Source organism: Cyprinus carpio, chromosome A23 (assembly GCF_018340385.1).
Source record: "Cyprinus carpio isolate SPL01 chromosome A23, ASM1834038v1, whole genome shotgun sequence".
Lineage (NCBI taxonomy): Eukaryota > Metazoa > Chordata > Actinopteri > Cypriniformes > Cyprinidae > Cyprinus > Cyprinus carpio.
In genome coordinates, this window is record NC_056594.1 from 13,696,992 (window position 1) to 13,723,311 (window position 26,320).

General features: G+C 36.0%; 1 protein-coding gene across 3 annotated transcripts in view; it reads right to left on the minus strand.

Annotated features, from left to right (window-relative positions):
- LOC109059276 (adenylate cyclase type 6-like) overlaps positions 1–26,080 on the minus strand; it is a 40,212-nt gene extending 14,132 nt beyond the window's left edge. The window contains exons 1-8 of one of the 3 annotated variants that reach the window (XM_042713225.1): positions 25,853–26,080; positions 23,825–24,021; positions 23,005–23,175; positions 20,479–21,367; positions 3,927–4,076; positions 2,249–2,370; positions 1,270–1,381; positions 2–129 (exon numbers count right to left, since the gene is read on the minus strand). In XM_042713225.1, the coding sequence (XP_042569159.1) occupies positions 2–129; positions 1,270–1,381; positions 2,249–2,370; positions 3,927–4,076; positions 20,479–21,366 (1,400 nt within the window). In that variant the 5' untranslated portion in view covers position 21,367; positions 23,005–23,175; positions 23,825–24,021; positions 25,853–26,080. Of the gene's footprint in view, position 1; positions 130–1,269; positions 1,382–2,248; positions 2,371–3,926; positions 4,077–20,478; positions 21,368–23,004; positions 23,176–23,824; positions 24,025–25,852 lie in introns of all 3 variants that reach the window. The other 2 variants (XM_042713223.1, XM_042713224.1) reach the window with 2 other exon arrangements.
- Positions 26,081–26,320: the final 240 nt, after the last annotated feature.

The following is a 26,320-nucleotide window of genomic DNA, read 5'->3' on the forward strand; positions in this document are numbered from 1 at the left end:
CGAGATGGCCTCAATCATGTCCACTCCCATCTCCACACAGCAGTGTGCATGATCTGCCCTTGGCTCCGGAAGTCCAGACACACAGTAATAACAGTCCCCCAGGATCTTGATCCGCAGACAGTGGTTTTCCTAAGAATTCAGACAAACACAGCACATTTATGCAACTATTATTGCGGAAATCCTCACTAATAGGATGTTATGATTTTAGCATACTTGTGGGTGCCTGCCATGGTTAGCTATATACTTGTTATTAGGTTTTTACTAGCATATCGGCTTTAATTGTGCATGTGCATGCCTCTTTTTTACATTAAGATTACATTTGCTGTCATCAAGCGCTCACGTTAAGTTGATCATTTAAAACACTAATATTTTAAATGACACTAATAACTGTGTTAAATGTAATCTTTAGCAAATGTCAAAATAAATATCAATACTTCACATGCTGGGATGCCTAAATTCACATAACTTATTATTATACATTTTTTAAAACAAAATTATATCAATTTTATACATTTTGGGAAAATGGCACAAATAGTATACATTTTATTACTGGCCACTTTAACAGTTATCTGCCGTCAGATAAAAATAATTATTAGCTCATCAATATTGGCCAAAAAAAAAAAACTGGCACATTCTTCGTACACACTGTAAAAAAAATAAAATAAAATTACTTTCCAAATAATTTAATTTAGTCTTGACTTTTTTCCCAGTAATAATATCACAATTTTTAAAACAATATAAGTTAATATGAGAAGCAACAATGCACGAGATACTTGTTTTAATGACTTGTTTCAAGATAATGCATCTTCAATAAAAATATAACTTAAGTGAAAAAAGTGCTAAATTTAAGTCGCTTAAGTCACTTTTTTATGCATGCATAAATAAGTTATATATCTATCAATAGTTAAACATTTATATATACATACATATATATATATATATAATATATATATATATATATATATATATATATATATATATATATATATACATATATATATTTAATATCCACATTATATATAGATATACACATTATATATATATATATATATATATATATATATATATATATATATATGTATACACATTATATATATATAAATATATATATATATATTATATATATATATATACACACACACAAAATACAAACAATTTATTTATATAGCTACTTATCTATTGTCACTATTTGTTAATAACCTCATTGTGAACATAAAAATAGTTCTTAAAAATAGTAACACTAAAAATATATTCATGTTGTCCACTTACCCAAGCCAATTTATCAAAGCGAGCAAAAAGCTCATTAAGGGTCATCACAAGCTCCTGAGCCGTGCACTGAGACGCCAAACTGGTGAAGCCCTCGATGTCTGCAAACAGGATACTGGTGCGAGAACAGACAGAAGACAAAGACAGACAGACAGAGAAAATGAGATCAACAAGCACCTTGTCTGAGTCACTGAAGTTGGTTTGATGGGCAAACCAAGAAAAAACATCAATTCAATTCACTTTCTGAATAGAGGGTAGCCACTCTCAATACTCCAGTCTATCCTTCAATTAGAAAAAGCAGGACTCAGCAGGTGTCCTTAAAGGCCTCCTAGCCATGAGGAGGATATGTGGTCATCAACTATAATTTAAGACATGACAGAATGGACACACGGCATAGACGCATTATCGTGTGACAACAGATGGCGCTGTTTCCTTCCTAAATGGCTGATGAAATTCACAACATTTGGAAAGTAGGATCCCTACACAGTCTGTGACATTTAGCATTTTCACACATCCAAGTTTTCCTAGCACAGATGCTTCAAGCTGGCTGGGATTATGCAGGACAACATGTACAGAAGCGTTTAATTCCACGCGCTCCAAACACATAACTGCATTACTAAAGTGGCTTGCTGTCACTTCACACAGCTTTCTGTTAATTGATTGTGTAACTTCTGGCATATCATAACACACAGCTATAACCCAAATTGACCCTCAGAAAAAAATAAAATAAATAATTGATAGAAAAGTCACGTCTCAAGGACTAGCGAGTACGCTTATCTGTGTTTAAGCATTCAACATAGCTTCAGCCTTGGGAGAGATAACATTAAGCGGTATCAGTGTCTAATGTGTCTGTGTTTTATCCAGACTTGTCGCCTGCTTCAATCACGTGGGGACTGAGTGTTATAACACTGTTGGTTCTCATTCTGGAGGTGTGAGGAAAACACTGGCAAACATAACTGTACGACACCATGTGCTTGTGTACCTGACGTTGTCATGCTTCTGGATGTAGATCTTGTGGAACATCATATCCTCTTTCTTGACGTTGATGTCTGCCTTCATCTCCATGGCAACGTGCCTTGGCAACACAGAAAGCAGCAGGCGCTCCTGGATCAGGTTTGAGATGACACCAGTGACCATGTGTATATACAGTCTACTTATATGTGGGTAGCTGACATACCTGAACTAAACTTTTTCTGAACGTCACGATTTTAGTGGATAAAATACTCACAAACACATATGCATATGTGTGCATTTATAAATATATACAGTACAGACCAAAAGTTTGGAAACATTACTATTTTTAATGTTTTTGAAAGAAGTTTCTTCTGCTCATCAAGCCTGCATTTATTTGATCAAAAATACAGAAAAAAAATGTAATATTGTGATATATTTATTACAATTTAAAATAATTGTTTTTAAATTTATTATACTTTAAATTATCATTTATTTCTGTGATGCAAAGCTGAATTTTTAGGATCATTATCACATGATCCTTTAGAAATCATTCTAATATGATGATTCATTATCAAAGTTGGAAAAAATACTTCATCTAAACATTTAAAACAGAACAAAAAATAAAAAAAAAAAAAAAAAAAAAAAATGAAAAAAGTAAAAAAAAAAAAAAAAAAAAAAAGAAGCTATGTTTTTAAAATATAAATATTTTGTAATAACAATATACACTACTGGTCAGTAATTTGGGCTCAATAATTTTTTTTCCTTTCTTTTTTTTAAATTAAATCAATACTTTTATTCAGCAAGGATGTGTTAAATTGATAAAAATTGATAGTAAAGAAAATATATTATTAGAATATATATTATTAGAATTTTTATTTTGAATAAAATGCAGTTCTTTTTAACCTTTAATTCATCAAATATATTAGACAGGCAGAACTGTTTCCAACACTCATAATAAATCAGAATATTAGAATTATTTCTAAATGATCATGTGATAGACTGGATGTTACATGTGACACTGAAGGCTGGAGTAATGATGCTGAAAATTCAGCTTTGCATCACAGTAATAAAATTATTTTTTTTAAAGTATATTCAAATAGAAAACTATTATTTTAAGTTGTAATAATATTTCACAATATTACTGTTTTTTCTGTATTTTTGATCAAATAAATGCAGGCTTGATGAGCAGAAGAAACTTCTTTCAAAAACATTAAAAATAGTAATGTTTCCAAACTTTGGTCTGTACTGTACATTATACATTGTATTTACGCAGTATGTACACATAACATAATACTGTATAAATACAAACAAATTAGAAACTACTGGTAATTTATTTTTATAAACTTTTTTTAAATGATATATACAACTATAAAAAACTTTTTTGTTTTTTATAGTTGGACAATTATTAACTTGGTACAATGTCTTGAAGCAACACATAGCATGCTCATAAAAAAGCTAAAAAAAAAAAAAAAAAAAATTTTTAAATTACACAATGATATGACATGACACAATGGCCAAAGATGTCTGCCTTATGTATATGGCTGAAGCAGCAGTGTTTTAAAGGATACATTTAAAGGGTTTTACAGTCTCACAAGGTTTTACTAAGAGCTAAAGCACAGCATGTTATCAGCATGCTTCATGCACATTCACGAGGTAAACAAGTGTCGGGTGGGTAGGTGTGTCTATGTACTCGAGAGCTTGCCAACCTGCTGCTGGTTCTCTCTCTGAAGGTGTATTCTGGCTTGGATGTACCCTCTGGTCTCTTTGAAGGCCTGTCTCTGAGACACCTCTGCTGGGTAGTGTGTGCAGATGCCAATGATGTTGGTGCATAGGAAAATCATCGCATTGGCACATAACTACACAGAGAAAGAGAGAAGAAGAATGAAATGAGGAATTTCAGATTTGGGATGTGGAAAAAGTTAGACTATTTTTGTTTGCAATCTATGATAAAGATCACCACACGTGGTTGGTTTAAAGGTTTAAAAAGATGTTTTAAAGGCACAGACATGATTTATTTAGACCACTTAAACAGCTTGGTTAAATTAAAGCTGTACCTTCACAACACACAACACAGAGCACACAGAAATGGCTCAAACAGCTGAAGACCAATTCATGTATTACTGTAAGGAGTTAGGCCTACTTTCTGCAGTAATATAAAAAGCATCCAGCAACCGGATTTATGTTTCAGGTCTTTTATCTCTACATCAGCACAAGCATCTGGGCATTACATGGTATGCGGTCAAACCTCTGTGTTTAAGAGAACTAAAGATGGTTTGCGGTTTTACTGCAAATGGTTTCTGAGAGTTCTGTAACAGTTATATGGACAGCATTTATAAGTTAATCTCACAAAAACATAGAGGTCGCATGCCACAACAAATCAAAAGAAATTCTATTGTGCAAAAAGAAAGTCAAGTCTATTTTAAGACCATTAGGCACATTTCTCCCCGCATTTTTAAAAATGTATTATTAAATTGTTTTTACTGGGGTGTGCAATTCCTGTTGTATGAGTTTTGCCTTATGTAGACAATGCTCCACAGATAGTTACGTCCTGTCTCTTCCTGGTATCCTGGTACAGATATGTTATCCGGTTTACATGGTCATACATGAGTTGAAATATTGAATATGACTGTGAACATACAAGGTCAATACTTGATTATCACATGTTAGAGTATGGTTCTACTATTGACACCCCAAGCAAACACATCTAGTAATAATTTTCCATCAGTCAGAAACATTTTGCCTGAGAGAATTTGTTGAGGCCCTTTTCTCTGCAACAAGCATTTTCTACTTTGCTGAAGAGGAACAATCTTTATTTATCCACTTGACAAGAAATGGCACAGCAGAGTTTCAGAAAAATAACTTCACTCCCTCTTTCAAGTACCCCTAGAGTGAATGTACAAACATCTTCAGATTTTAGAGTTCAGGAAGAAAAGCCAGGCCCATCAGGCATCCATTTGCTCAGATGACATTATCCAAAGTTTTCCAAAACTAAAAAAGGCAGTTCTATTCAAGGGACTCACTAACACTAACGGTCCAATCCACCAAGCTGATTAGACATGGAAAATGTGGGGATGCGGCCGCAGACGTGACAGATTGCCAATTCTCCTTGTGTGGCCAGAAAAAGACTGCAACGGGATATGCAGAAAGTAATCAACTACGCGAGTAATTGCTCCCGACTAAATAGTTAACTAGCAAAATACTACTTGAATATCAAAAACTGATTCCTCTTTGATTAATCTGCCCTTGAATGCCTCACCTAAAGTGCTGTTACAACAAAATACATTTCAATTCATTTATTTATCCTTCATTTAGCCAGGAGAATCCCACTGAGACATCACAACCTCTTCTTCTAGGGAGACCTGGTCAAGATGGCAGCACACAAAGATAACTAGACTCCTTCAAAACAGTTTGCAAAAGACATTTAAAAGTACTCAGATTTCATATCAGACAATATAAGTATTCAATATCAGACTGATATTATTGTGCTGGCAGATTGCATTTTCCCCACACCAGAGCCTGTTGTTAACAAGTGAAATTATAAAAAAAAAAAAACATGGTCTTTATATTGACACAGAGATTGTATGTGCAGATTATCCTAATGGTGGCAGTTTAATTTTCTAATGGAATTTTATGTAAGGACTTGGTGAGTACTTAATATTTAATCTAGTTTTTTATTATTATTATTATTATTAAATGCGTATTGTTCATTCATTTACAAAAAAAAAAAGAAAAAAAAAAAAAGAGTAAAGCACATAAAAATTGTGAAACAGAATTACAATTTAAAAACAGCTGTTTTAATATATTCTATTCTCCTGTAATATAATAGTTGAGTTATACTATACTGAATTGTACTAATAATCTGAATTTTCAGTAGCCATTACTTCGGTCTTTAGTGTCACATGATCCTTCAGAAATAATTTGAATATGCTGATTTGCTGCTCAAGAAACATTTCTTGCTATTATTAATGTTGAAAACAGTTGTGGTCCTTTATTTTTATATGTTTGTGGAAACTGATATGTTTTTTCAGGATTATTTGATGAATTTATTATTATTTTTTTTAAAAAAAAGGTACTGACCTCCAAACTTTTAAACAGTAAAGCATACATCATACTCGTTATTTAATTTAGTAATTTTGAGTAATTAATAACTCGTTTTATTGTTATGAAGATTTTTAAATGCCAATCCCTTAAATGTAAGTTTCCCATAAATGTCATGGTTGCATTGACCAGAATCTCCATCAGCAGTTAGCATTAGTGTGCTAATGTCATTGTACTGATACACAACAACAAGCTCCCCTGTTTTATTCATGTAGCATCCGATATACAGCAGCCCCCTCAGTTCATCTTTATCACACTAGATCATACCAGTGAAATTTTAATAAAGCGGTTGACATTTAAGCTGACAGATCTGACAGAATGAATGTCACATGCTTTTAACTCACAGCAAAACTGATTAAATGAAACTGTCAGATCACTCACCGAGCATGTGTGTGTGTGCATGACAATGAGCCACACATGGAGAAGTCAGTCTCTGTGTGTGTAGAAATGTCAGAGAATAAAGAAACTGCTGTTTTATTAAATCCTCATATTAAAGCTGACCTGAACCGACAAGGACTGGAATTTTTCTAAAAAAAAAAAAGTAGGGACAAAAAGTAGTTAAACTAGACTAACCCTTTCCAAATCCTTTGAAAAGTTTTCATGAACATGTGAAACCTTTTCTTACACTCATGCAAGAGTTAGAATTTGTATACAGTACACACAATTTCTGCATTTTTCCCAAAACATACCACTCATATTTGTCACCATAACTTGCACCATACTCTTTTACCACGCTTTGGCGTAATTTTGTAAAAATCCTTCAGAACACCATAACATTGTATACTCCATACAAGTGGTGTAGAGTGTGGGAAGAGTGAGGGATGATGGGATTTTATTCACAGAAACACTTAGTGCCTTCCTCGCTGACAGGGATTCTTCCTCTCAAAAAGTCTAAACATTGTCTTATAAGGTGGGAAAGTGAACCTTCCACAACTTAGCTGTGCCACAAGGGTAGCTAATATGAATGAGATACAGGAAAGGCTAAGAAACAGAAAGAAATCAAGACTAACAAAAGAAATATTTACACTCTGTGTGTGACCAAGAGAAGCTGCTGCCATGTCCTCTGAACGATGTGGATATATATCACTGACTATGAAGTCATTACATGTTTCATTACTATGAAATAATGCTGTGGGGTCACATGATTCAAGACTAGAGCAGAAATTCATCCAGATGTTGTTGCTGTCTTGGCAACCACAAGTTGCACAAAAACAACAAGTTCTATGAGGAGTGGTGTCACTTCCAGATGATTAACATTGTCAAACATGGCTTGTGCTAGGGTAGATTTACAAAGAAAGAAAGAAAGAAAGAAAGACTAGGACTTGGAGTTTGGCCTTTTTGGCACTGAACTAAGTCATAGTTTGAGCCAAACTAAAATTGGTCTCAGCTGAGCAGTGAAGCCAGAGAATGATCTTCGAGAAAAATGACACCAAACACAATGGGCTCAGCAGATCTGGACCAAGGCCATGAAACAGATAAAGAAATACTTCTGAAACATGATTTTAAAACATAAATGCATATCTCCCAGAGACAAAGGGAGATTTTCAAAACAAAGCTTGTTGCTAATCAACCATATTCCTTTTTAGGATAATTTGGAAACAATCAATGGGAGATTTCAATGTTTTTTTTCCCCCTGGAACCCCACCCATATAATATCTCAGTCCTGGCACAATACCACAGAGCTCCCTCAGGGAAGAACGTGATGTCTTGACATTCATTGCTGTGAGCTACAGTGTCCTGAAAGCCCTTGAGCTACTAGGGCCCCTCAACACGCTCTCTCAGAGACAGAAACACTGATTACAAACACTTGACCTGCTTCTATGCCATGTCAGAAACTGAAATATCTCTGCCAGTTTTACACTCGACACATGTGAACTGCTTCCTCTTTGCTTACGTGTGCAGTGTTTAAAATGGACATAACACTTAAATGTTGCATGGAAGTTTTTTTAGTTGTATGCTTTGTTTATTTGTTGTCATCTTCCTCGCAACTTGCCTCTTTCAAAGCTGGGTCGGGGTTTCAAAGCTGGGTTTTATTTATAGACATTTCATTTTTATTATTTATTTTAATTATTTTTTTATTTTACATTTTTATTTTAAATGTATTTATTAGCTTAAATCAAATCTATTATTAAATAAAATTTTATTTTTTACTGATTTTTATATATATATTTTTTTTTATAAACTGTATTTCTTTACACTTTTCCACAGACCCCCACAGCACTCCATTGCAGTCCGCTGGGGGTTCCAGAACCCCAATTTGAAAACTCATTGCCTACAGTGGTGCAGTAACCGAGCAGATTTCAGCAAAGCCCTGACTCACACTGCGACTAATTCTGTGTGACTAATTCTGCAAACTGAATCAGAGTGAATACACCTCCGAAGTGCAGAGAATTAAATGACAGGGGTGCTAACCTACAGTAAAAACTCTCCTGTCATTCCACACCTGAAGCCTTCTGATGCTTTGTTTGAAAACCAGACTGAAATTTAAGAAGTTATTTACTGAAACAATTTCCTGACTGCTTTTGTCACCATTTTCATTGGATGTAAAATAGCTGTTTGAACACTCTGCTAAACATATTTTTTAGAAACAGCCATTTGAGTTCTAAATGACATGAGGGTGAGAAAATTATGACAGATTCTTAATTTTTATAAAGTACTTAAAGGGATGATTCCCCTGCAGTAACTGGTCCCCATTGACTTCCATAGTATGAAAAAAACACTATGCATGACAATGGGGACCAGCAACTGAAGGTGAACTATCCCATTAAAAATCATTCCATTAATCAAAATCCACAAAAGCCCTGTACATACAGCCGTTATAGCATAAGGATCAACTCTCTATCTTTCAGTCCTGATCTCAGGAGCCATTGTACAGAGCAAACAAACAAGATCAAAGGAAATTAGAGCAGGAGGAGTGGTGGAGAACGAGTGAGAATGAAAAAAGAGAGGAGGCACAACATCTAAATGAATAGATAAGAAGGCAAAACAGTCCGTTTCTGGGAAGTCGCAGTTGAGCGAATGTTTTGGTTTCAAAGGGCTGTTACATAAGAAAGCCAAAGCCCTACTCGCACTGGAACTCGGCCCAGAAACGAAACATTATATACACACATACATGCAGGACCTTACCCTTAGATTTAGTTAAAGGTCCATTGAGGCCTATATCCAGAATTTAATCATCATGTTTATTTGAAGGGAATGTTAGATGCTGCTGGAGTGTTTTGCAGTATGAATGAGAAAGCTTTTAAGGTTTAAGGGTGGTCTGTGAACTGCCTTACCAAGAAAATTCCTGGAAAGACAAACTTATAAAAACATCTTTGACCTCAAATGAACTTGCCATATCTACTGAGGTCTCATCCCTACATAAATAACAGCAGTCAAATGCAGGCATATGAAATGCGATTTTACTACCGATCATTTTAAAGTATGATTTAAGGCAAAAAAAATTGTAGTAAATAAATTTATGAGGATTTAAAGTCCACTCATAAACATTTGAAAAAGCATTTGTGCAAGCGAAATGAGGTTAAGGCCAAAGTTTGCTGTATCTTAAGACAAATGCAGGCAGGAAAAGAAAGCCCACTATGCGGGTCATGACGAATCAAAGTCACTTCCTCCATGTTCCACTATGGGAGTGTTTATTTCTTTATCATTTATAACAGTTTGAGACCCCAGGCCCCTGATAAATTACCATGTCACCCTGAAGAAAGAGAAAATTTACAAATAGGCCCCAGAGTCAGTCAACTGATTCTAGACTATGAAAAGTGCCCTCAGCATGGCAAAAGATGCATTCGCCTATTATAGCACGATAATTATCTCATCAAAACAAACAGCTGTGATTTAGACATATTCAGCATTAGTACAATAGGCTTGATGCCTTTGGGCTCAGGACATATGACAGCTGTATACTAATGATCACAAAAAGAAAGCCAAGGGAAAACAAACTAGGATCCAAACAAACTCACAAATTAGCACTCACCCAAAAAGCTTCAGCGCATGAGACTGAAAACTGAAGATGGGTTTATTTCACCCATTTGTTTTAATGGTTAAAGGGATTGTTCACCCAAAAATGAAAATTCTGTCATTATCTACTCACCCTTAGCTTATTTGTTTTGTTTTGTTTTCCAGTGGAACACAAAGACAACGTTTTTGAATAATCGCTATGCAGCTTTTGCAATAACAGCAGCTCATAGTGGACTATCAAACTAAAAACGACAAACAAACTCCACAAAAAGCAACATAAAAAGTCAAATAAAGTCATATCATAAAACTAAATTAAAAGTGCACATTATATGTTATGATGCCTAAATGTAGTTGTAGCAGTTAAAAGTTTAGACAAAACAGGTATTCTTTAGACAAAATAGTATAGAAGCTTAATATCTTGTCCATAACATGAAAATAAATGATACATTTTCTGGGGGTCAGACAATTATATATAGGATATTATATATACAGCTTTGCAATCAAACATTTTTAAAATATATATAAAATGTATATATATATATATATATATATATATACACATGTTTTTACTGTATTTTTGATGCCATAAATGCAGACTTGGTGAACATAAGAGACTTCATTCAAAACATTAAAGTGTCCCTATTAAGCCATTTTTAAGGTTCCTAATTTTGTTTGGGAGCCTCCTACAACAGGTTTACATGCATGGAAGGTGAAAAAAAAACTTTCATTTTCTCACAATATACATTCAGTTTCACCTCAGTTCTCAATGATTCATAAACGATTCGTTCAAAGCAGTTCAAAGAATCAGTCTCTCTAAACCCCTCCTTTCCGAGGGGCCTACACTGATCTGATTGATCAGATGGCAGTCCTTTGCGATTGGTCTACTGCGTAAAGAGCATGCTATAGTGTTCAAGGACAGGTTATGTAGAACACAGGAGGGCATTGTGCAAATGTGTTACCCCGTGACCTGTAGGTGTCACTCAAGTGAGACTAGAATTCCTGACGACTCGTTTCAGCTGTTCAGAGTCGATTCTTTTTTTTTTTTTTTAAGAGACAACTTTATTTATCGTGCACTTTTGGCTTTACAACTTTGCAGACTGTTTACATTCACATACAGCTACATTACACACTGCATGGAAGATAATATTCGAAAATATATAATAGGAGCACTTTAAAAAAAATCTTACCAACCCCAAACTTTTGAACAGTAGTGTTTATCAGCCAGAATTTTAATACCAGATCATTCCAAAAGAAATTTTACAATTATATAAATCATTTATATCATTATACAGTTCAAGGTATTGCATGGCATTAGAATCCTGTAGTTATTATAAACTGACACTGTATAGCAAGAACTTCATATTTTTTTAAATCTCCTTTGCTATGACAGAAAAAAAAACAACAACAAAAAAAAAAAACAGCAGAAGGAGTTTGTAACAACATAAGGATGAGTAAGCCATTTAAATTAATAAAATTTTTGGTTAACAAAGTTCATGACAAAAATACAAGTGAAAAAGAGACAAGTGGCTCGTTGACGTTACATCACAGTTACTGAAGTCCAGAAAATAAATGTGTTCTTCATAAATGTGTTCTATTCTAAGCACTGTACTAATGTGCTCCAGGACTACACTGAGCCTGTCTGTCACAAGCACACAAGGTCAGACAGGCACAGTGACGCATGTGACAGGCACATGACAGCCACCTCCTCCTCCTTCCCGGCATGGACATTATGTGTAGTTTACATAAATACACAGAGAAACTGGTTTAAGAGAAAGTTCTCACAGGGAACCGCCATGTTCCTGACAGACCTCAAAGCACCTTGTCAGGAATTTTTTATCATTATGATGAACTTGGAAAGGGCAGAATGACACTGGGTAGAGCTCGACAAATTCAAAGACAAACAGCAAACACAGCATTCCTTCACACAAATACACAAGTAATCCAAAATAAAAATGGCAACAAAGTGAAGCCATCCTAATCTAAAGATTATAGACATAGAGCTCTCTGCAGTCATAGAATTTGAGTTTGGCAGCTGTGATGACAAATTTCTGCAAGCAAATGAGCCAAATGCAATGCCATACTGCTCTGAAATCCACCTAAACCTTTTAGAGTCCTCAATTCTCCAGTGCACAGCAAAAGCACACAGGTCGCCACAACGGCCTGGATCTAAAAAAAGATGGCCTGAAATCCCACAAAACATCAACTGGTCCCTGTGCAATGAAACATACACTGAAAGAGACAGACCTAAAGATACAAAGGTGGAAAGCAGAGGAGATGAAGAAGAGTGGAAATCAAAAGACAAGAATGAGACAACACTTTAAAAGCACATCAATACTTGAATAATCTGAAATGATTAGATTTAGATGTCAAAGGACTGTGAAAATAAACCTGATAAAATATTGTACCAATCCCTATCCTTTAAATATAAAAGGATTTACTCACTCTCATGTTGTTCCAAACCTGTATGACTTAACGTTCCTCTGTGAAACACTTAAGAAGAGATTTTGACAACTTTGCAGGCTGCTCTTTTCCATGAAGTAACAAAAAAAAAAAAAGAATGACAGAAAATCAACATAAAAGTATCCCAAAACTAGTTTATACAACTTGTGCTTTATATTTGAATCCATGTGATAGCTTTGAATGAGAAAAAAAATGAAATTTTGCCGTTATTGATTACTTATGTGCTTTTTTTGTATGCATTTTCCTGTCCTAAAGTGAGCAAACACAGAGAACTCAATGGCCTTTGCTGTAGAGCACACCAGAGTTTCAATTAAATGTTTTTTGGGTATACTTTGGTGAAATGTTATGACTCATCATATTATTCTCTCCAGTTTTTGTCTCTTAAAAATCAGAAGAAAAAAAACATACACAGTGAAACACTAGTTAAATAAGCAAGGGAGGAAAGAACCACGGTCTGTGGTTCTAACGTTAATTAACGTTTACCACCATTATTGGAATCCTAATACATGACATTTGGCAGTCACAGTGCTAAAACCCAGTATTTGCTTTGAGTGAGAAACCCCCGGTCATTAGGAAACCGTAGAGCGTCTGCTAAACAGGCCTTGATGTGATCCACCACTAATATGTTATAATTAGCCATGCTATTATTATTACCTCGAGTACAACATCGCACTTATCATTAAATCCTAATTTATGACACCTCCTGCACTGATTAGTCAGGCACGGTGGTCACACCGCTGAGGGCAAAGCAAGCGCAAATCTTGAGGTTGACCTGAGGTCAGCCAGAAATTTTGACTGATCGCTCAGCATGCAAAACAGCTGTTGGCGCAACAATTTTGAGACTTGTGTTTGCTAGCTTGGCACTTTATGGCAATGTTGCTAGGCTTCTCTAAAATCTAATTTGATTTTAAAAGATTGGAGATCTGAATCATAATAAATTGAATGATTAGGAGTCAGATTCCACTTAACTAATCCTATTCCTTAAAATTACATTTCTGTTATCCTTTACATAACCTTGTTATAAACCATTCTTTCTTCGGGGGAACCCAAAAGAAGATATTATGTAGAATGTTGCAACTGCTTTTATTCTTACAATAAAAGTCGGTGGGGTTCAAAATAACACTGGACCTCACAGACTTTCATTTTATGGATGGACAAAAAAAAATTACATCAAAAAATCATTTGGTTTGAGTAAATGACAGAATTAAATTTTTTTCATTTTAAACCAAATTTTTTTCCATTTGCTGCACGTGACCTTCATTATTTGCTGCTATAAAAATTATATAAAACAGCTTACATTAAATATATCTATTGTCATAAAGGGCCAAACAAAAATTATGCAAAATATAATTTATGGCCCATATAAAATATTTATGGCAAGAATTTTTTTCTTATTTGAAGCACCAACAACCGGTAAGCCAAAATCATTCCAATACTCTTCAAATACTTCAGTTTGACTGGACTCTGATATTTCTCATTTTTTTCATCATTCATACACCAAAGTCCCTTTCAAGGAAAGCCTGTTCACTTGGCGGCTATATTTGCATTGCCTCCGGGTAGCTCATCCAAGACTGAAGATGTGTCTGAAATCATTCACTCATTCACTATTCCCTATATAGTGTATGGCAGTTGAGTGCACTATATCAGAAAGGAGTGAACGAAATGAAGTGAGTGAATTCAGACGCTGACGTATACAGTGCGCATCAGAGAGCAGGAGCTGTCGCAGAAACATCTTCGTCACATATAAACTTTTATATTAAATGTACCTTATTTTAGAAAATAAATGTAAAAATGTAACAATCAAAATGTAAGCAAAGCAACAGAGGTAACACTCAAATGAACAAGATATAGTGCAGCCTTTCTAACATTCATAATTAATGAACGAATTCATATTCATAAACTAGTTGTCCAGTCCTGTTCCGATCACACAGCGAGGGTTTGCAGCGAGAAAATTTACGGGTGTGATTTCGGTTACAGAATGGGGTTGTCACGCCCGTAAATAACTGTACTGTGTGTGAACATAATAATATTAAGGACTCAAATACAGTACTGAAAACTGTATTCTGCTGCAGTGTGAACATGGCCTACCAATTGTTCGAAGCAACTGCATGCCATATTTTTATAAAAAAATAAACAAGCTGAAAACACTTTAACTGAAAAACTTTTATTGCTTTTCTGCAGTATTAAGCCTCAAATGTTACTTCTTTAAATAAAAAAGTAAAAATATGCATGGTATTATAATGTTATACTAAAACTAAAATTAAAACAATGGAAAAACCCTTAAGATAACCTTAACCTTTAGCATGCAGAATAACATAAATGGAATTTGAACGATTAATTGCCGCTTTGAATGATTACATAATTGTTGCATACTTAATATAAAACCAGTAAATAACCCTTGGAAAACACTTAGCCCTAACTCAAACAGCCAAGTGCAGTTATCTGTTTCTCTGCTGCAGTGGAATGACCGTCAGCGCATCTCTAACGCATCTCCAAACAACTCACGGCATTTATACAAACAGGTTTTTCCCCCTGACCTAGCTACCATACATGCTACAGGCATCTGGCTAAAATTTCTCTTTTCTGTTCACACTATAAGAGGTATTAAGTTGACAAATGCAAACAAAAATTTATTTTAGAACAGTATAAAGTCAATGTTTATTTTCATCAATATGAATTTGCCTGGAATTTCTCTTAAATGCATTTTCAGGAATCAATGAAGCCTATATATTTAGTGTATCCGGCTATGCATCAGTTAATTTAGCTACTATACACAAGCGTGTAACCAGGTCTTGGGCTAAAAATAACACATTCAGCTTGGTGTCTCTAAAAAAGGTGTTACATTTATGTCTCTAATTTGCTGGTCTCTTCATGAGCTTAGTTTAACCCAATGGGACAATGTTGGAACGAAAGCCACAGAACAGGTGCTCTCATAGACTGGATTAACAGAGTGCCATTGAAATCACAGTGTCTGCCGCCTCTCCATATGACAACCAAAAAACTTGCATCTCAGGATGTAAACTGTCCCACGCCTGCCAATAAGCCACCAGACCAGGTGACCAAACATATTTTCCATTTAAACGGTGGGCTTTGCTTTACATTGCCATCCATATAAAGCTGCAAGTGGGCAGTTCTCCATAATGTGACTTTTTTTATTAATTTTTTTTTATTGATTTTATATTAACATATTGGAAATTGACTGAATTGTGAAAACTATGCATTACATACCAGAGCAAAAATTTGGGACATAAACAGTCCCATGCCCGCAAGTAAGCAGTCAGACCAAGTGACCAAATATATTTTCCATTTAATCAACAGGCTTTGCCTTACATTTGTATCCATACACAGTGGGCAATCGTCCATAAGGTGACTTTTTTTTTTTTTAATTAACATTATTTATTAATTTATTTTTCCTTTTTATCAATTTAATTTCATATCTATTGGGAATTTATTGAATTGTGGAAATTGGGCATTGCATACCAAAGCCAAAACTTAACACTATTAACATTATTTAGCTAATGAATAACATTATCCAATAGCCTGCATGGCCTAAGTGATGTCATCGCATAAGAAAGGTCATCACATAAGAAAGGTAGTTATAAAAGTTTATAAATTTAAGTTATAAAATTCAAAAAAAAAAAAAAAAAAAAAAAAAAAAAAAAAATCACAAAGACAGTTTTGTACATTTGTAACAACGTTGAATTATTCACATGTCACAAGACTAGGATTTACAAAATACTTTTTAAAATAGTTTTGGATGAGCTACAGTATGGCTCGCCGCAGGACACGGCAACTTTCCAAAAGTATTCCATGTCAATTACCCAGATCTACACAGCAAAATCAATTAAATACCTTCCCTCCCTGCCATCAGCCCAGAACTTTAAGAGAGCAGCAGTATGGAGCTTTTCACCCACACAGCGGCATGCCATGCACATAAAGCCTCTGCGGCTTCCACGACTGAGGGCCATCTCATGAGCCCTGTTGTGAAAAGGGGATTCGTGACTACAAGTGAGTGAGAGAGAAAAAGAGAGAAAGAGAAAGAGAGCGAGAACAAGAGAGAGAACAAGCGAAAGAAAGGCATGCGCTGGCTGTTTTTTTTCAGCCCAGCATGTCCGTCCGGCGCTATTTCATACTGTCGATCCCCAGCCATTCCTGTCACCACATTCTGCCCCACACCACCCCATCAGTGTGTATCTTCACAGTGACAGATATTGTCCCGCTGGTGATCGACCACTGACCTGCTCTATCTGCACTGCACTGCTGGTCATCTCAGAGGGACAAGCAAACAGCACAGCGAGAAGGAGTGTAGGGGTGTGAGAGGGATGGTGGGGGACAGACAGAATGGAGAAGGGAGAGAGATAAAGGGAATGAACAGGAAATGAGCTTTCTGAGGTATAGCTGCATTTGTCAGATTAGCCCATTTAGCCAAAGGATGAAGAAGAAAAGCTTGTCCCTATCCATACTAGTCATCCAGCAACTAACTAGTGGATAATTTTTCTAGAATTTAGACACACATCTTCTCAGAGGGGGTTATATCATGCATTACTTTCAAAATACCAAAACCCTTTAATGCTCCACTTATTTTGAAAATTTGGTGTACTTTAAATCACTTGCTGTAAATTAAATTCTCATTATTATACATAATCTGAAGGTCTTAATTTTTTTGATGACTAATATACCCTGAGAAAAATGGTGTAGAAACAATTTTCACTCAGAAATTGCTAGAAAATTTCACAAACAACTAGGGCTGGGTGATATGGGCAAAAATTTATATCTCTGTATTTTTTGGCTGATTTGCGATATACGGTATATATCTCTGTATTTTCGTTTTTGTATTGGGATTTTAAAAAATCAGTATTTTATATATTATATATATATATATATATATATATTTATATATATATATATATATATATATATATATATATATATATATATATATATATATCACTTACTGCTACTTATTAAAGGCTATGAAAACAAATAAAGTGAATTTAACCATGTAAGCCTTTATATTATGTGCAAAAAACGGGTTAAAAAAATCACATTTCATTCTAACATTGTAACACTGCAATCTAAAAACAAAAATAAAGCTTTTTGAGCAGAAGTTAAGTTCACTAAACTAAAAATTAAAATAAATGAGAACAAAAGAGTTGTGTTAGGGTATTTTGATTACCCCATTACAGTCAGTGCTATCATAAAAATAGACTTACTTGTAGGTTTAAAATTCTACATGTCACATTTATCGTCCAACTACATATATTTCAGCGAAATGTATATTTTAGTCAGAATTATTGCACTCCTATTTAATAGAGCTCTGTCTGTTTCGCGCATCCATGTGGCGGTGCTCATTCACTGAAGTGAAGTTTAGCAGAGAATCCCAAAAGGCTCATGCACTCCTGACAGAAAAATGGAAATATTTCCATGGCTTTCTAACATTTACAGATGGAGAATATACCTGTGAAATGTAAGTTATGCATTCAGGAAGACAGCACATCTCAAACACATTTAACAACGTGAGTAGCATCTGTCAGCGGTACACGCAGCCTTTCTGTCAGAGCATATGACAGGCTGAGCCGCTTAAACTAATATGCCAAACGAAACTATAAACTATGTCTTACCAGTTTTTAAAGGCCTTAATATGAAGCTTGTCACGTTTAGAACAAATTGTATTATGCACTTTCTCCACAGCAGCTCAGTCAGTGTCCTCCGCTATTTGCGCTCGTATCAAACTACTGTATATCGATATAAACGGTATTGCCTCATATCGAATCGCTTATAAAGAAAATATCGACATATCATACAAACTCGATATACCGCCCAGCCCTACAAACAACTAAAAAAACATGGCAAGTAACACACAGAAAAACTGAAATAGTATTTTTAGTAAAAGGTACTCCAATAATTTTGGGGGGTTTTTACATTGCAAATTTACATCTGTAAAATTTATCTGACATAATTGTAATAAATGTAATCTTTAGCAATATTCATTCTATTCCATATTCATTCATAATTTAATTCATTCTAAACATTATTTAGAACAATTCATTTAATTTCTAGTGTGTGTGTGTGTGTGTGTGTTTGTGTTTAGACAAAATAGTATAATTTTATACAATATCGGACATAACATTAAAATAATGTCTTATTGTGTTAGCCAGAATGTTAATCTTTTCATTTTAATTTTGATTGCGAATTCTTTGCACTTTGTTTCTTCAGAAATCACTCAAATATGCTGATTCAGTGCTCAAGTAATATTTCAAGTTATTATTAATGGTGAAATCAGTCACTTAATATTTTTGTGGAAACCAATACTTTTTTAAAAGATTAATTGAAGCTAAAAAAATAAACAGCATTTATTTGAAACAGAAATCTTTTGTATTATAAATGTCTTATGTATGTTTTAATTATTTTAATACATCCTTGATTAATCAAGGTATCCATTAAAAAAGAAAATCTTAGTGACTCCCAATCTTCTGAATGGTAGTGTGCATTATATGGGATATTATACAGTTTTTGTAATCAAACTGACTGGTCACTCTACATTTGCAAACTACAAGAATATTGAACAACTCCTTCCATCCTCAACCAAAGACTTTTCTCATCAATGTACTTTAAAAACAAAAGATCACAGAGCAAACATGGAGGCATACCTTGCTTGCTATTTGTGAGCATTTATATAAGGCACTAAGCAGCTAAACAACCAATGGACGTTTGTCCCGCATTGATTGCCCACAGGGCTGGAACCTATCCCAAATGTCTATGACGAGAATCTACAAGTACATGCTCTGGGCCATGTCCTGAGTCAATCAGCAGCCATTATCCCAATCCATTTCTATCATGCTGAGTAGAGAGCCCACAGCCCAGCTGTATAAGGAGCAAACACACAAAAGCCCAAGCTCACTGAACTAGCATTAACAATGTCAGCACTAGATCACATCGAACGTGGAGCTGACACAATGGATGCATTTTAGCCCCTGCATGGAAACATTGCATGGTAAATGCATCATATTAAAAGCAGTGAAGGACAAAGCAAAGTTTCAAAAGGGAAGAGAATTTTGGTAACTAGTATCCATCCACACTGCAGTCTGAAACGGTCATGCCAGGCATTCCTTTAATCAAAGCTTTCAAACAATAACCAATTATCCACTGAACTCTGTGACTCCAAAGAATTTGGAGATGTGAAAGATTGTGCCTTCATATGATCAGTAACATGGAGCTTATTCTCCATCACTGCGGAGTTGCAACATTTGATGTAAATAATGTGCAATTCTTTTCTTCAAAGAGTTCTAGTGCTAAAACATATGCAACAAAAAAATTAAAATCTCTCATGCTGGCAATTTTCCTGTATATTAAAGGAACAATTCACCCAAAATAAATAATCTGTCTTTATTAACTCACCCTCATGCTGTGTCAAATTCATATGCAGTTTTTTTTCTGTATAACAAGCTCAAAAAGGACAGAAACATCAAAAAAAAAAGAAAAAGAAAAGAATTAACTATCATAAAATATATGCGAGTGACGCTCACCTCTAATTCTCAGTTGAGTAATGTCATTTCTCAATGTCAATTCTAATGTCATTTTAGAATTATTTACATAGTGTCAAACCTGTAACAACTAAACAAACAAAAAAACCCAGCATACAACAGGTTTTGAACACCATGAGGTTAAGTAAATAATGACAAATTCATCTTTGTTTGACATATTCCTCTTTCAATTTTAAATGTTTCAGAAGTGTACACATACCTTTCTGGTAAGGAAGAAATCCTCAAGGTTGAGTCTCCATGCCATAATCATATGTATGGTGGACAGCACAGCTCCAGTGATCACAGCTGCTCTCATTCGCACCGGTAGCAGTGTGTAGATGATGTAGATGAAGAACACCGTCCACCATATCCCTTCAGACACACTGGGTGGATCCACCATCAACAAGCCAAACACCTGCACCACGACTAACACCGCCATAAGCAAATAGCTCACAATCCACATATAGTCCTGGTGGAAGCCGTTTCTGTTACACACCACCATCAAGGCTAAGAACAGGCCCATGGCTACGGAGAGCACCGAAGCGAACGCCACATCTGGTGGACCTTGGACGCAGTGGAATGCCAGCATAACCCCGCAAACCACAACCAGGACCCCCATGAGCATCGTAAGAGAGCTCTGGTTGAGCCTGAAGAAGTACCGCTGATACAGTCGCTCGAGCTTGGTCGACTTGAACTTCTTGGACTGAAAAACGTGAGCCAGACGGAACAAGCAGGTCAAAAAACACCTGTCGGGACCCTTCCTCTCCTCTCCACCATCATCGGGGTCCTCGGCATCTTTCGTTTGCCTCGTCTCAGAATCTTCAAATGCCAGGTCCACGGCTCTCAGACCCACATCACCCTTCCTGCCATAATGGTCCTCCTGCCAAACGCAGCGTGTGCTGAAGTTGCTGCTGGTGGCACCCCCTGCTGCACGGGAGTAGTGCTGCGAAGGGGGCTCCATTGACTCGGGGTCCCGTAGACAGCTCATGTAGCCTGGGCTGCACAGGGACGAGCCTCTTTTACATCTTGATTTCCTGCCATTGCGCTCACCCCATGCCGTCTTCGGGTTGTCCACTTTTGCAACTTTAAAGCCATTGACCCAAGACATTCTGAAAACAAAAAGAAGGTTCATAAGAACAGAATACCTGCTTAAAGGGTTAGTTCACCCAAAAATTAAAATTAGCCCATAAATTACTCACCCTCAAGTCATCCTAGGTGTATATGACTTTCTTCTTTAAGACGAATCCAGTCAGAGTTATATTAAAAATTGTCTTTGATCTTTCAAGCTGTTTAATGGTACTCAGCAGGTGTTGCATGCAGCAGTCCAAAAGTTGTTAAATAAAAAGCGCCCATCCATAAAAAAAAGTGTCTCACATGGCTCTGGGGTGTGAACAAAGACCTTTTTGTAGTGAATCGATGCGTTTTTGTAAGAAAAATATCCATATTCAAAACCTAATAATCACTTTAATGCAGTTTGCGCCAACAGTTGTACACTGAAGCAATTCCGGGCTGATGACGTATTGAGGTCAGCATTGTGCATGCGCCGGTGAGTCTCGTGAAAACCAACGTTTGTTAACAGGAGCAAGTAACTTACTTTAGCAAAGGAAAACCAGTCTCCTCTTGGCTTATATTGAAATCCTCCGACTTTCTTCTTTACAAATCCTCGTTTTGTACTTCTAATTAGTGACCGTTGTTTTGTTTTGATCTCTCCCCTGCACTTCCGTGTGCGTCACTTCTGAGCGGCGCATGTGCAAAGCCGACCTCTATACGTCATCCACCCGGAACTGCTTCCGTGTACAACAGTGAGCGCAAGCTACATTAAAGTGATTATTACGCTTTGATTATGAATATTTTTCTTACAAAAGATTCACTACAGAAGGCCTTTGTTCAGCCCCCGGAGCCATGTGAGACACTTTTTTTAATGGATGGGATGGCTTTTTATTTAACTTCTTTTGGACTGATGCATGCAACACCCACGGCATTACACAGATTAAATGATCAAAGACAATTTTTAATATAACTCTAGACTTCATTCGTCTGAAAGAAGAAAGTCATATACACCTTTAAATATAAGCAAATATTTTTTTTCTTTATTTTATTAATAAAATGTAATATACACATTAAACAAATAAACTTACAACAAATCAACTATGCAAAATCTTTTCTTAAAAACTAAATAAGCTCATTCTTAAAAACATAGTTTCTAAAAATATAACTGACACTATAATTGTTGGCCTTCCCACTTATTAAACAATACTGTTTTTTTAAACAATCTAATCAAGTTTTATTTCAAAAGTTTTTTAGAATCATGAGAAGCAAAGTCGGTCAACTGTGTTTAAAGGGGTGATATGATGCGATTTTAATTTTTCCTTTCTCCTTGGAGTGTTACAAGCTCTTGGTGCATAAATAAGATTTGTAAAGTTGCAAAAACTAAAGTCTCAAATTCAAAGAGATATTCTTTATAAAAGTTAAGGCTTGTCCACGCCCTCCTATAACACCTTGTTTAAACACGCCCCCACATATCTACATCGCTGTGTGGGAAGATTTGCATTAGGTCACCGCCCAAATGTTCACGCAAAGAAATTAGGCGTAACTTTTATTCTTGCTGTAGTATTGTTGTTGCCGCCATGTTGTGGAGACGCTGTGTTTCGTTGTGAAAGCGAAACTACTTTGTTTGGCCTTCCAAAAGAGGACAATATCCGAAATACATCAACTTCACGCTGTGGACTGCTGGATCGGCTCTCACCATGGACAAAGTGGTGTCCAGCCTGGGGTCGTCACATGTGGTTGCCCGCTGGCCACTCCTTCGTCGAATCCGCTGGCCACACCGTTCTTTAACCCGCTAACCACCGCTCACTCAAGCCCGCAGTGTGTGACGCATTTTATGGAGGACTGTTTCCTGAACCTGCAGACTAGACTACAAATTGGGTCTGTGATTAAAAGCTGTTCTATAAAGTGAGGCAGTTCCAACTTTGCAAGGACAGTCTGGCGCTTCTGACTCACAGCCTGTAAGTACATCTTTTATATTTAAAGAATTTGCCACTGACGATTCAAACGCAAGTTTTAAGCAGTGTAGAGTAGCACTTGTTGTTTGCTGTTATGCACAATGCATAAAAACACAGTATAAGTCATTATAATCAGTAATTATGTTCCCTCCTGGATGCAACAAATGCCTAGTTTGTAATAGGTTTTACTGGTTTTGCCTGGTCACGCCGGGAGACACAGCATCACAGTATGTAAAGGGCCGTAACATTTCCGTCACACATTTCCGTTTTTTGCCAATCACAATGCACTGGATAGCTGGCCAATCAGAGCATACCTCGCTTTTCAGTACAATGAGCTTTGTAAAAATCAACGCGTTTCAGAAAGGCGGGGCATAGAGGAGAAACAATTATGTACATTATGTGGAAAATAATGTTGTTTTTTAACCTTAAACCACATAAGTACATTGCAAAATAAACAACATAATGTTCTTTTTAGCTACATCATATGACCCCTTTAAACTTTTAACTGGTAGCGTATTTACACAGTGAAAGCTGCCAAGTTGTTTAGCGAGGTCGACTTACCTGTGTGGCTTCCCCTTTGTGTTGCGGCACTGCTCTCCTTAGCAAGGCACTGCATTTACTCTAGTGTAGAGAGATAATATTACCAGCATTTTTCTCAGCACAGGGCTTGTCAAGTTCCGTGACACCCACTTAAGCACAGGGTCAACAGAAAATCCTCAAATAGCGCCAAGATCTCTGCATCTCTCAGCCACCTGAGTCTGCTGGTACAAGACAAATAGAGCACATGCAGCATGAGTGAAGCGTGATAATGAAAAAGGCACAAGACAAACATCTCTGAGATTATCAGTGTCTGATTACTGTTAATAACTTTCGCTAATAGCTGTTGCTGAATTCGCTGTTGACATTAATGTGTTTATTCATGTTTATGCCTCAGTTGGTTAGTAAATAGTATTGATTTCCAACTGTAATTTACTGGTGATTCTGCTTTCGAGGAAATGTTAACTCACATGAAAGCAAATTTAAAAAATAAAATAAGAGAGGAAATACTCTATAGTTAGAACTGACAGATGCTAAAAGCGTCCAATCAATCTCACAGTAAACCTATGAAGAACATCACAAATACAAACGTTTGAAAAGACTTAAGTTAATCCAACTGTCCAGTTGCCTAGGATTTGACTTTCAAAGCTAACCATAAACGTTTAAGACAGGAACATTTTCCCAAAATATAAACACAGCCCAGTTTCTAGCTTGCTGTCTGACAACAAAGGACTTACAGCCTGTGTGTCATCATAAGTCAACGCTCTGTAATTCAGATTAAATTGTCCATGCTTCCCCAAATTTGCTCAGATGAGTCACTACTTTACCTCAAGACAGGGGCATTAGTGACTTCAAACGATTTTTTTAAACAACTGTCTGGAAATGAAATAAGACGCAACCAACTCCAATTCAACTTTGAAATACAGATTTTAACCACAATGACATCAAGAAGTTACAGCACATAATCTATATATATATAAAAATATATACACACACACACACACACACACTATATATATCGGCTTTCTAATTCATTAAAATGACAGTCAAAAATGTGCAAAAAAAATTGTGAAAAACAAAAGAAATTTCCACCAGTTCCAATATAAACACTTTCTCTGAAACGTGTATTTCTAACCTACAATCTTGCTGGAAAAAATAATAATTTGATGAATAAAAAACATCCACATCAAAAATAGGCCTAAATGTTACATTTCAACTCCTCTTGAAAGGCAAAATCTGTATTACTGATTAAAATCAAACACAGCTATCTAAATAAAGTAAGTTACTGGTCTGTGGGAAACTTGGACTGGTTTTGCCGTCATGGATCCGGCTCTAGAGACATTGTGGCTTCACATTCGATTGCAAGCACTAATTTAACTTGCCAGAAAGCTTCAACCATTCATTCAGTACTGACATGAGAAAAAAAAAACATGTAAGGGATGATAAAAACGTTTAACTTACTGCAGTAAAACTACAAACAGTAATGTCTGTCAGGAGAAAGAGCCTTTACTTTAAAACCTCACACACAAAGATTCATAGGAAAACAGATATGATAAAATAAGTCAGTGCATATCTTACTTCTAATGTGTATACCTTAAAAGCAATACCTTGAGAGAGTCTACAGGCATAACACTCAAAGATTAGACAATCTTGTGACCTATCCAGTGCAATGGTATGATTTAGACACAGTACATTTAAATGCTGTCACAGTTGCTAAACAAGTAATCACATAAACAAACTCTGAAATGTGGAGAATGTGTCTGGTTTCTAGTACACCGCATTATAGAGTCCCTTTGCAGCAAGGTTACAGCTGCTGAATGCAAGCTCAACATCCCTGACCGTGAAGAGATTGATTTTTAGAGACAAACGCAGTTACATATCCTTATTCTACTGTTAATTCGCTTTTATCAACAAATGCTGCAACTATAACATGTTGTCCGAGGTTCTTACGCCGCTGCCGCTTCTGACAAGCCCCGCAACACACTGCAACCAAGCACACATTTCAAGAGTAAGCGAAAGCACATCCGTAGGGCAAGCAGCAGCAGTACTCACCGTAATCCCCCATGAATCAGCAGCGCAACGTGCTTCAATAGCGATATCACGGAGCGGAACTGTCGCTTGTCCGAAGGCGTGAGTGTGCACAGTGAGTGACCAGGCGATGGTTACATTCTCGCGCACGCTGCTGATACAGTCACGTTTGTCTTCATGCTTCTTCACGCGCTGCTACTATCCACTGAAGTCTGGAGTCCCCCTAGAGGTGCAGGCTCTCTCTCTCTCTATCTGTGTGTGTGTGTGTGTGTGTGTGTGTGTGTGTGTGTGTGTGTGTGTGTGTGTGGTGTTGCCTAGAAATGTCTCCACATAGACAGTAAAACCAGCTAAATTTCTGACAGTGTGGTTATGTGCGGGTAGGGATATTGTTAGACATAAGTTATGCACTCATTACGTTCAATAAATTAGTTTTTAGTTTTATGAACCAACAGGGAAAGACTTAATTTCCCAGAATGTCATTAATGTGTTTAA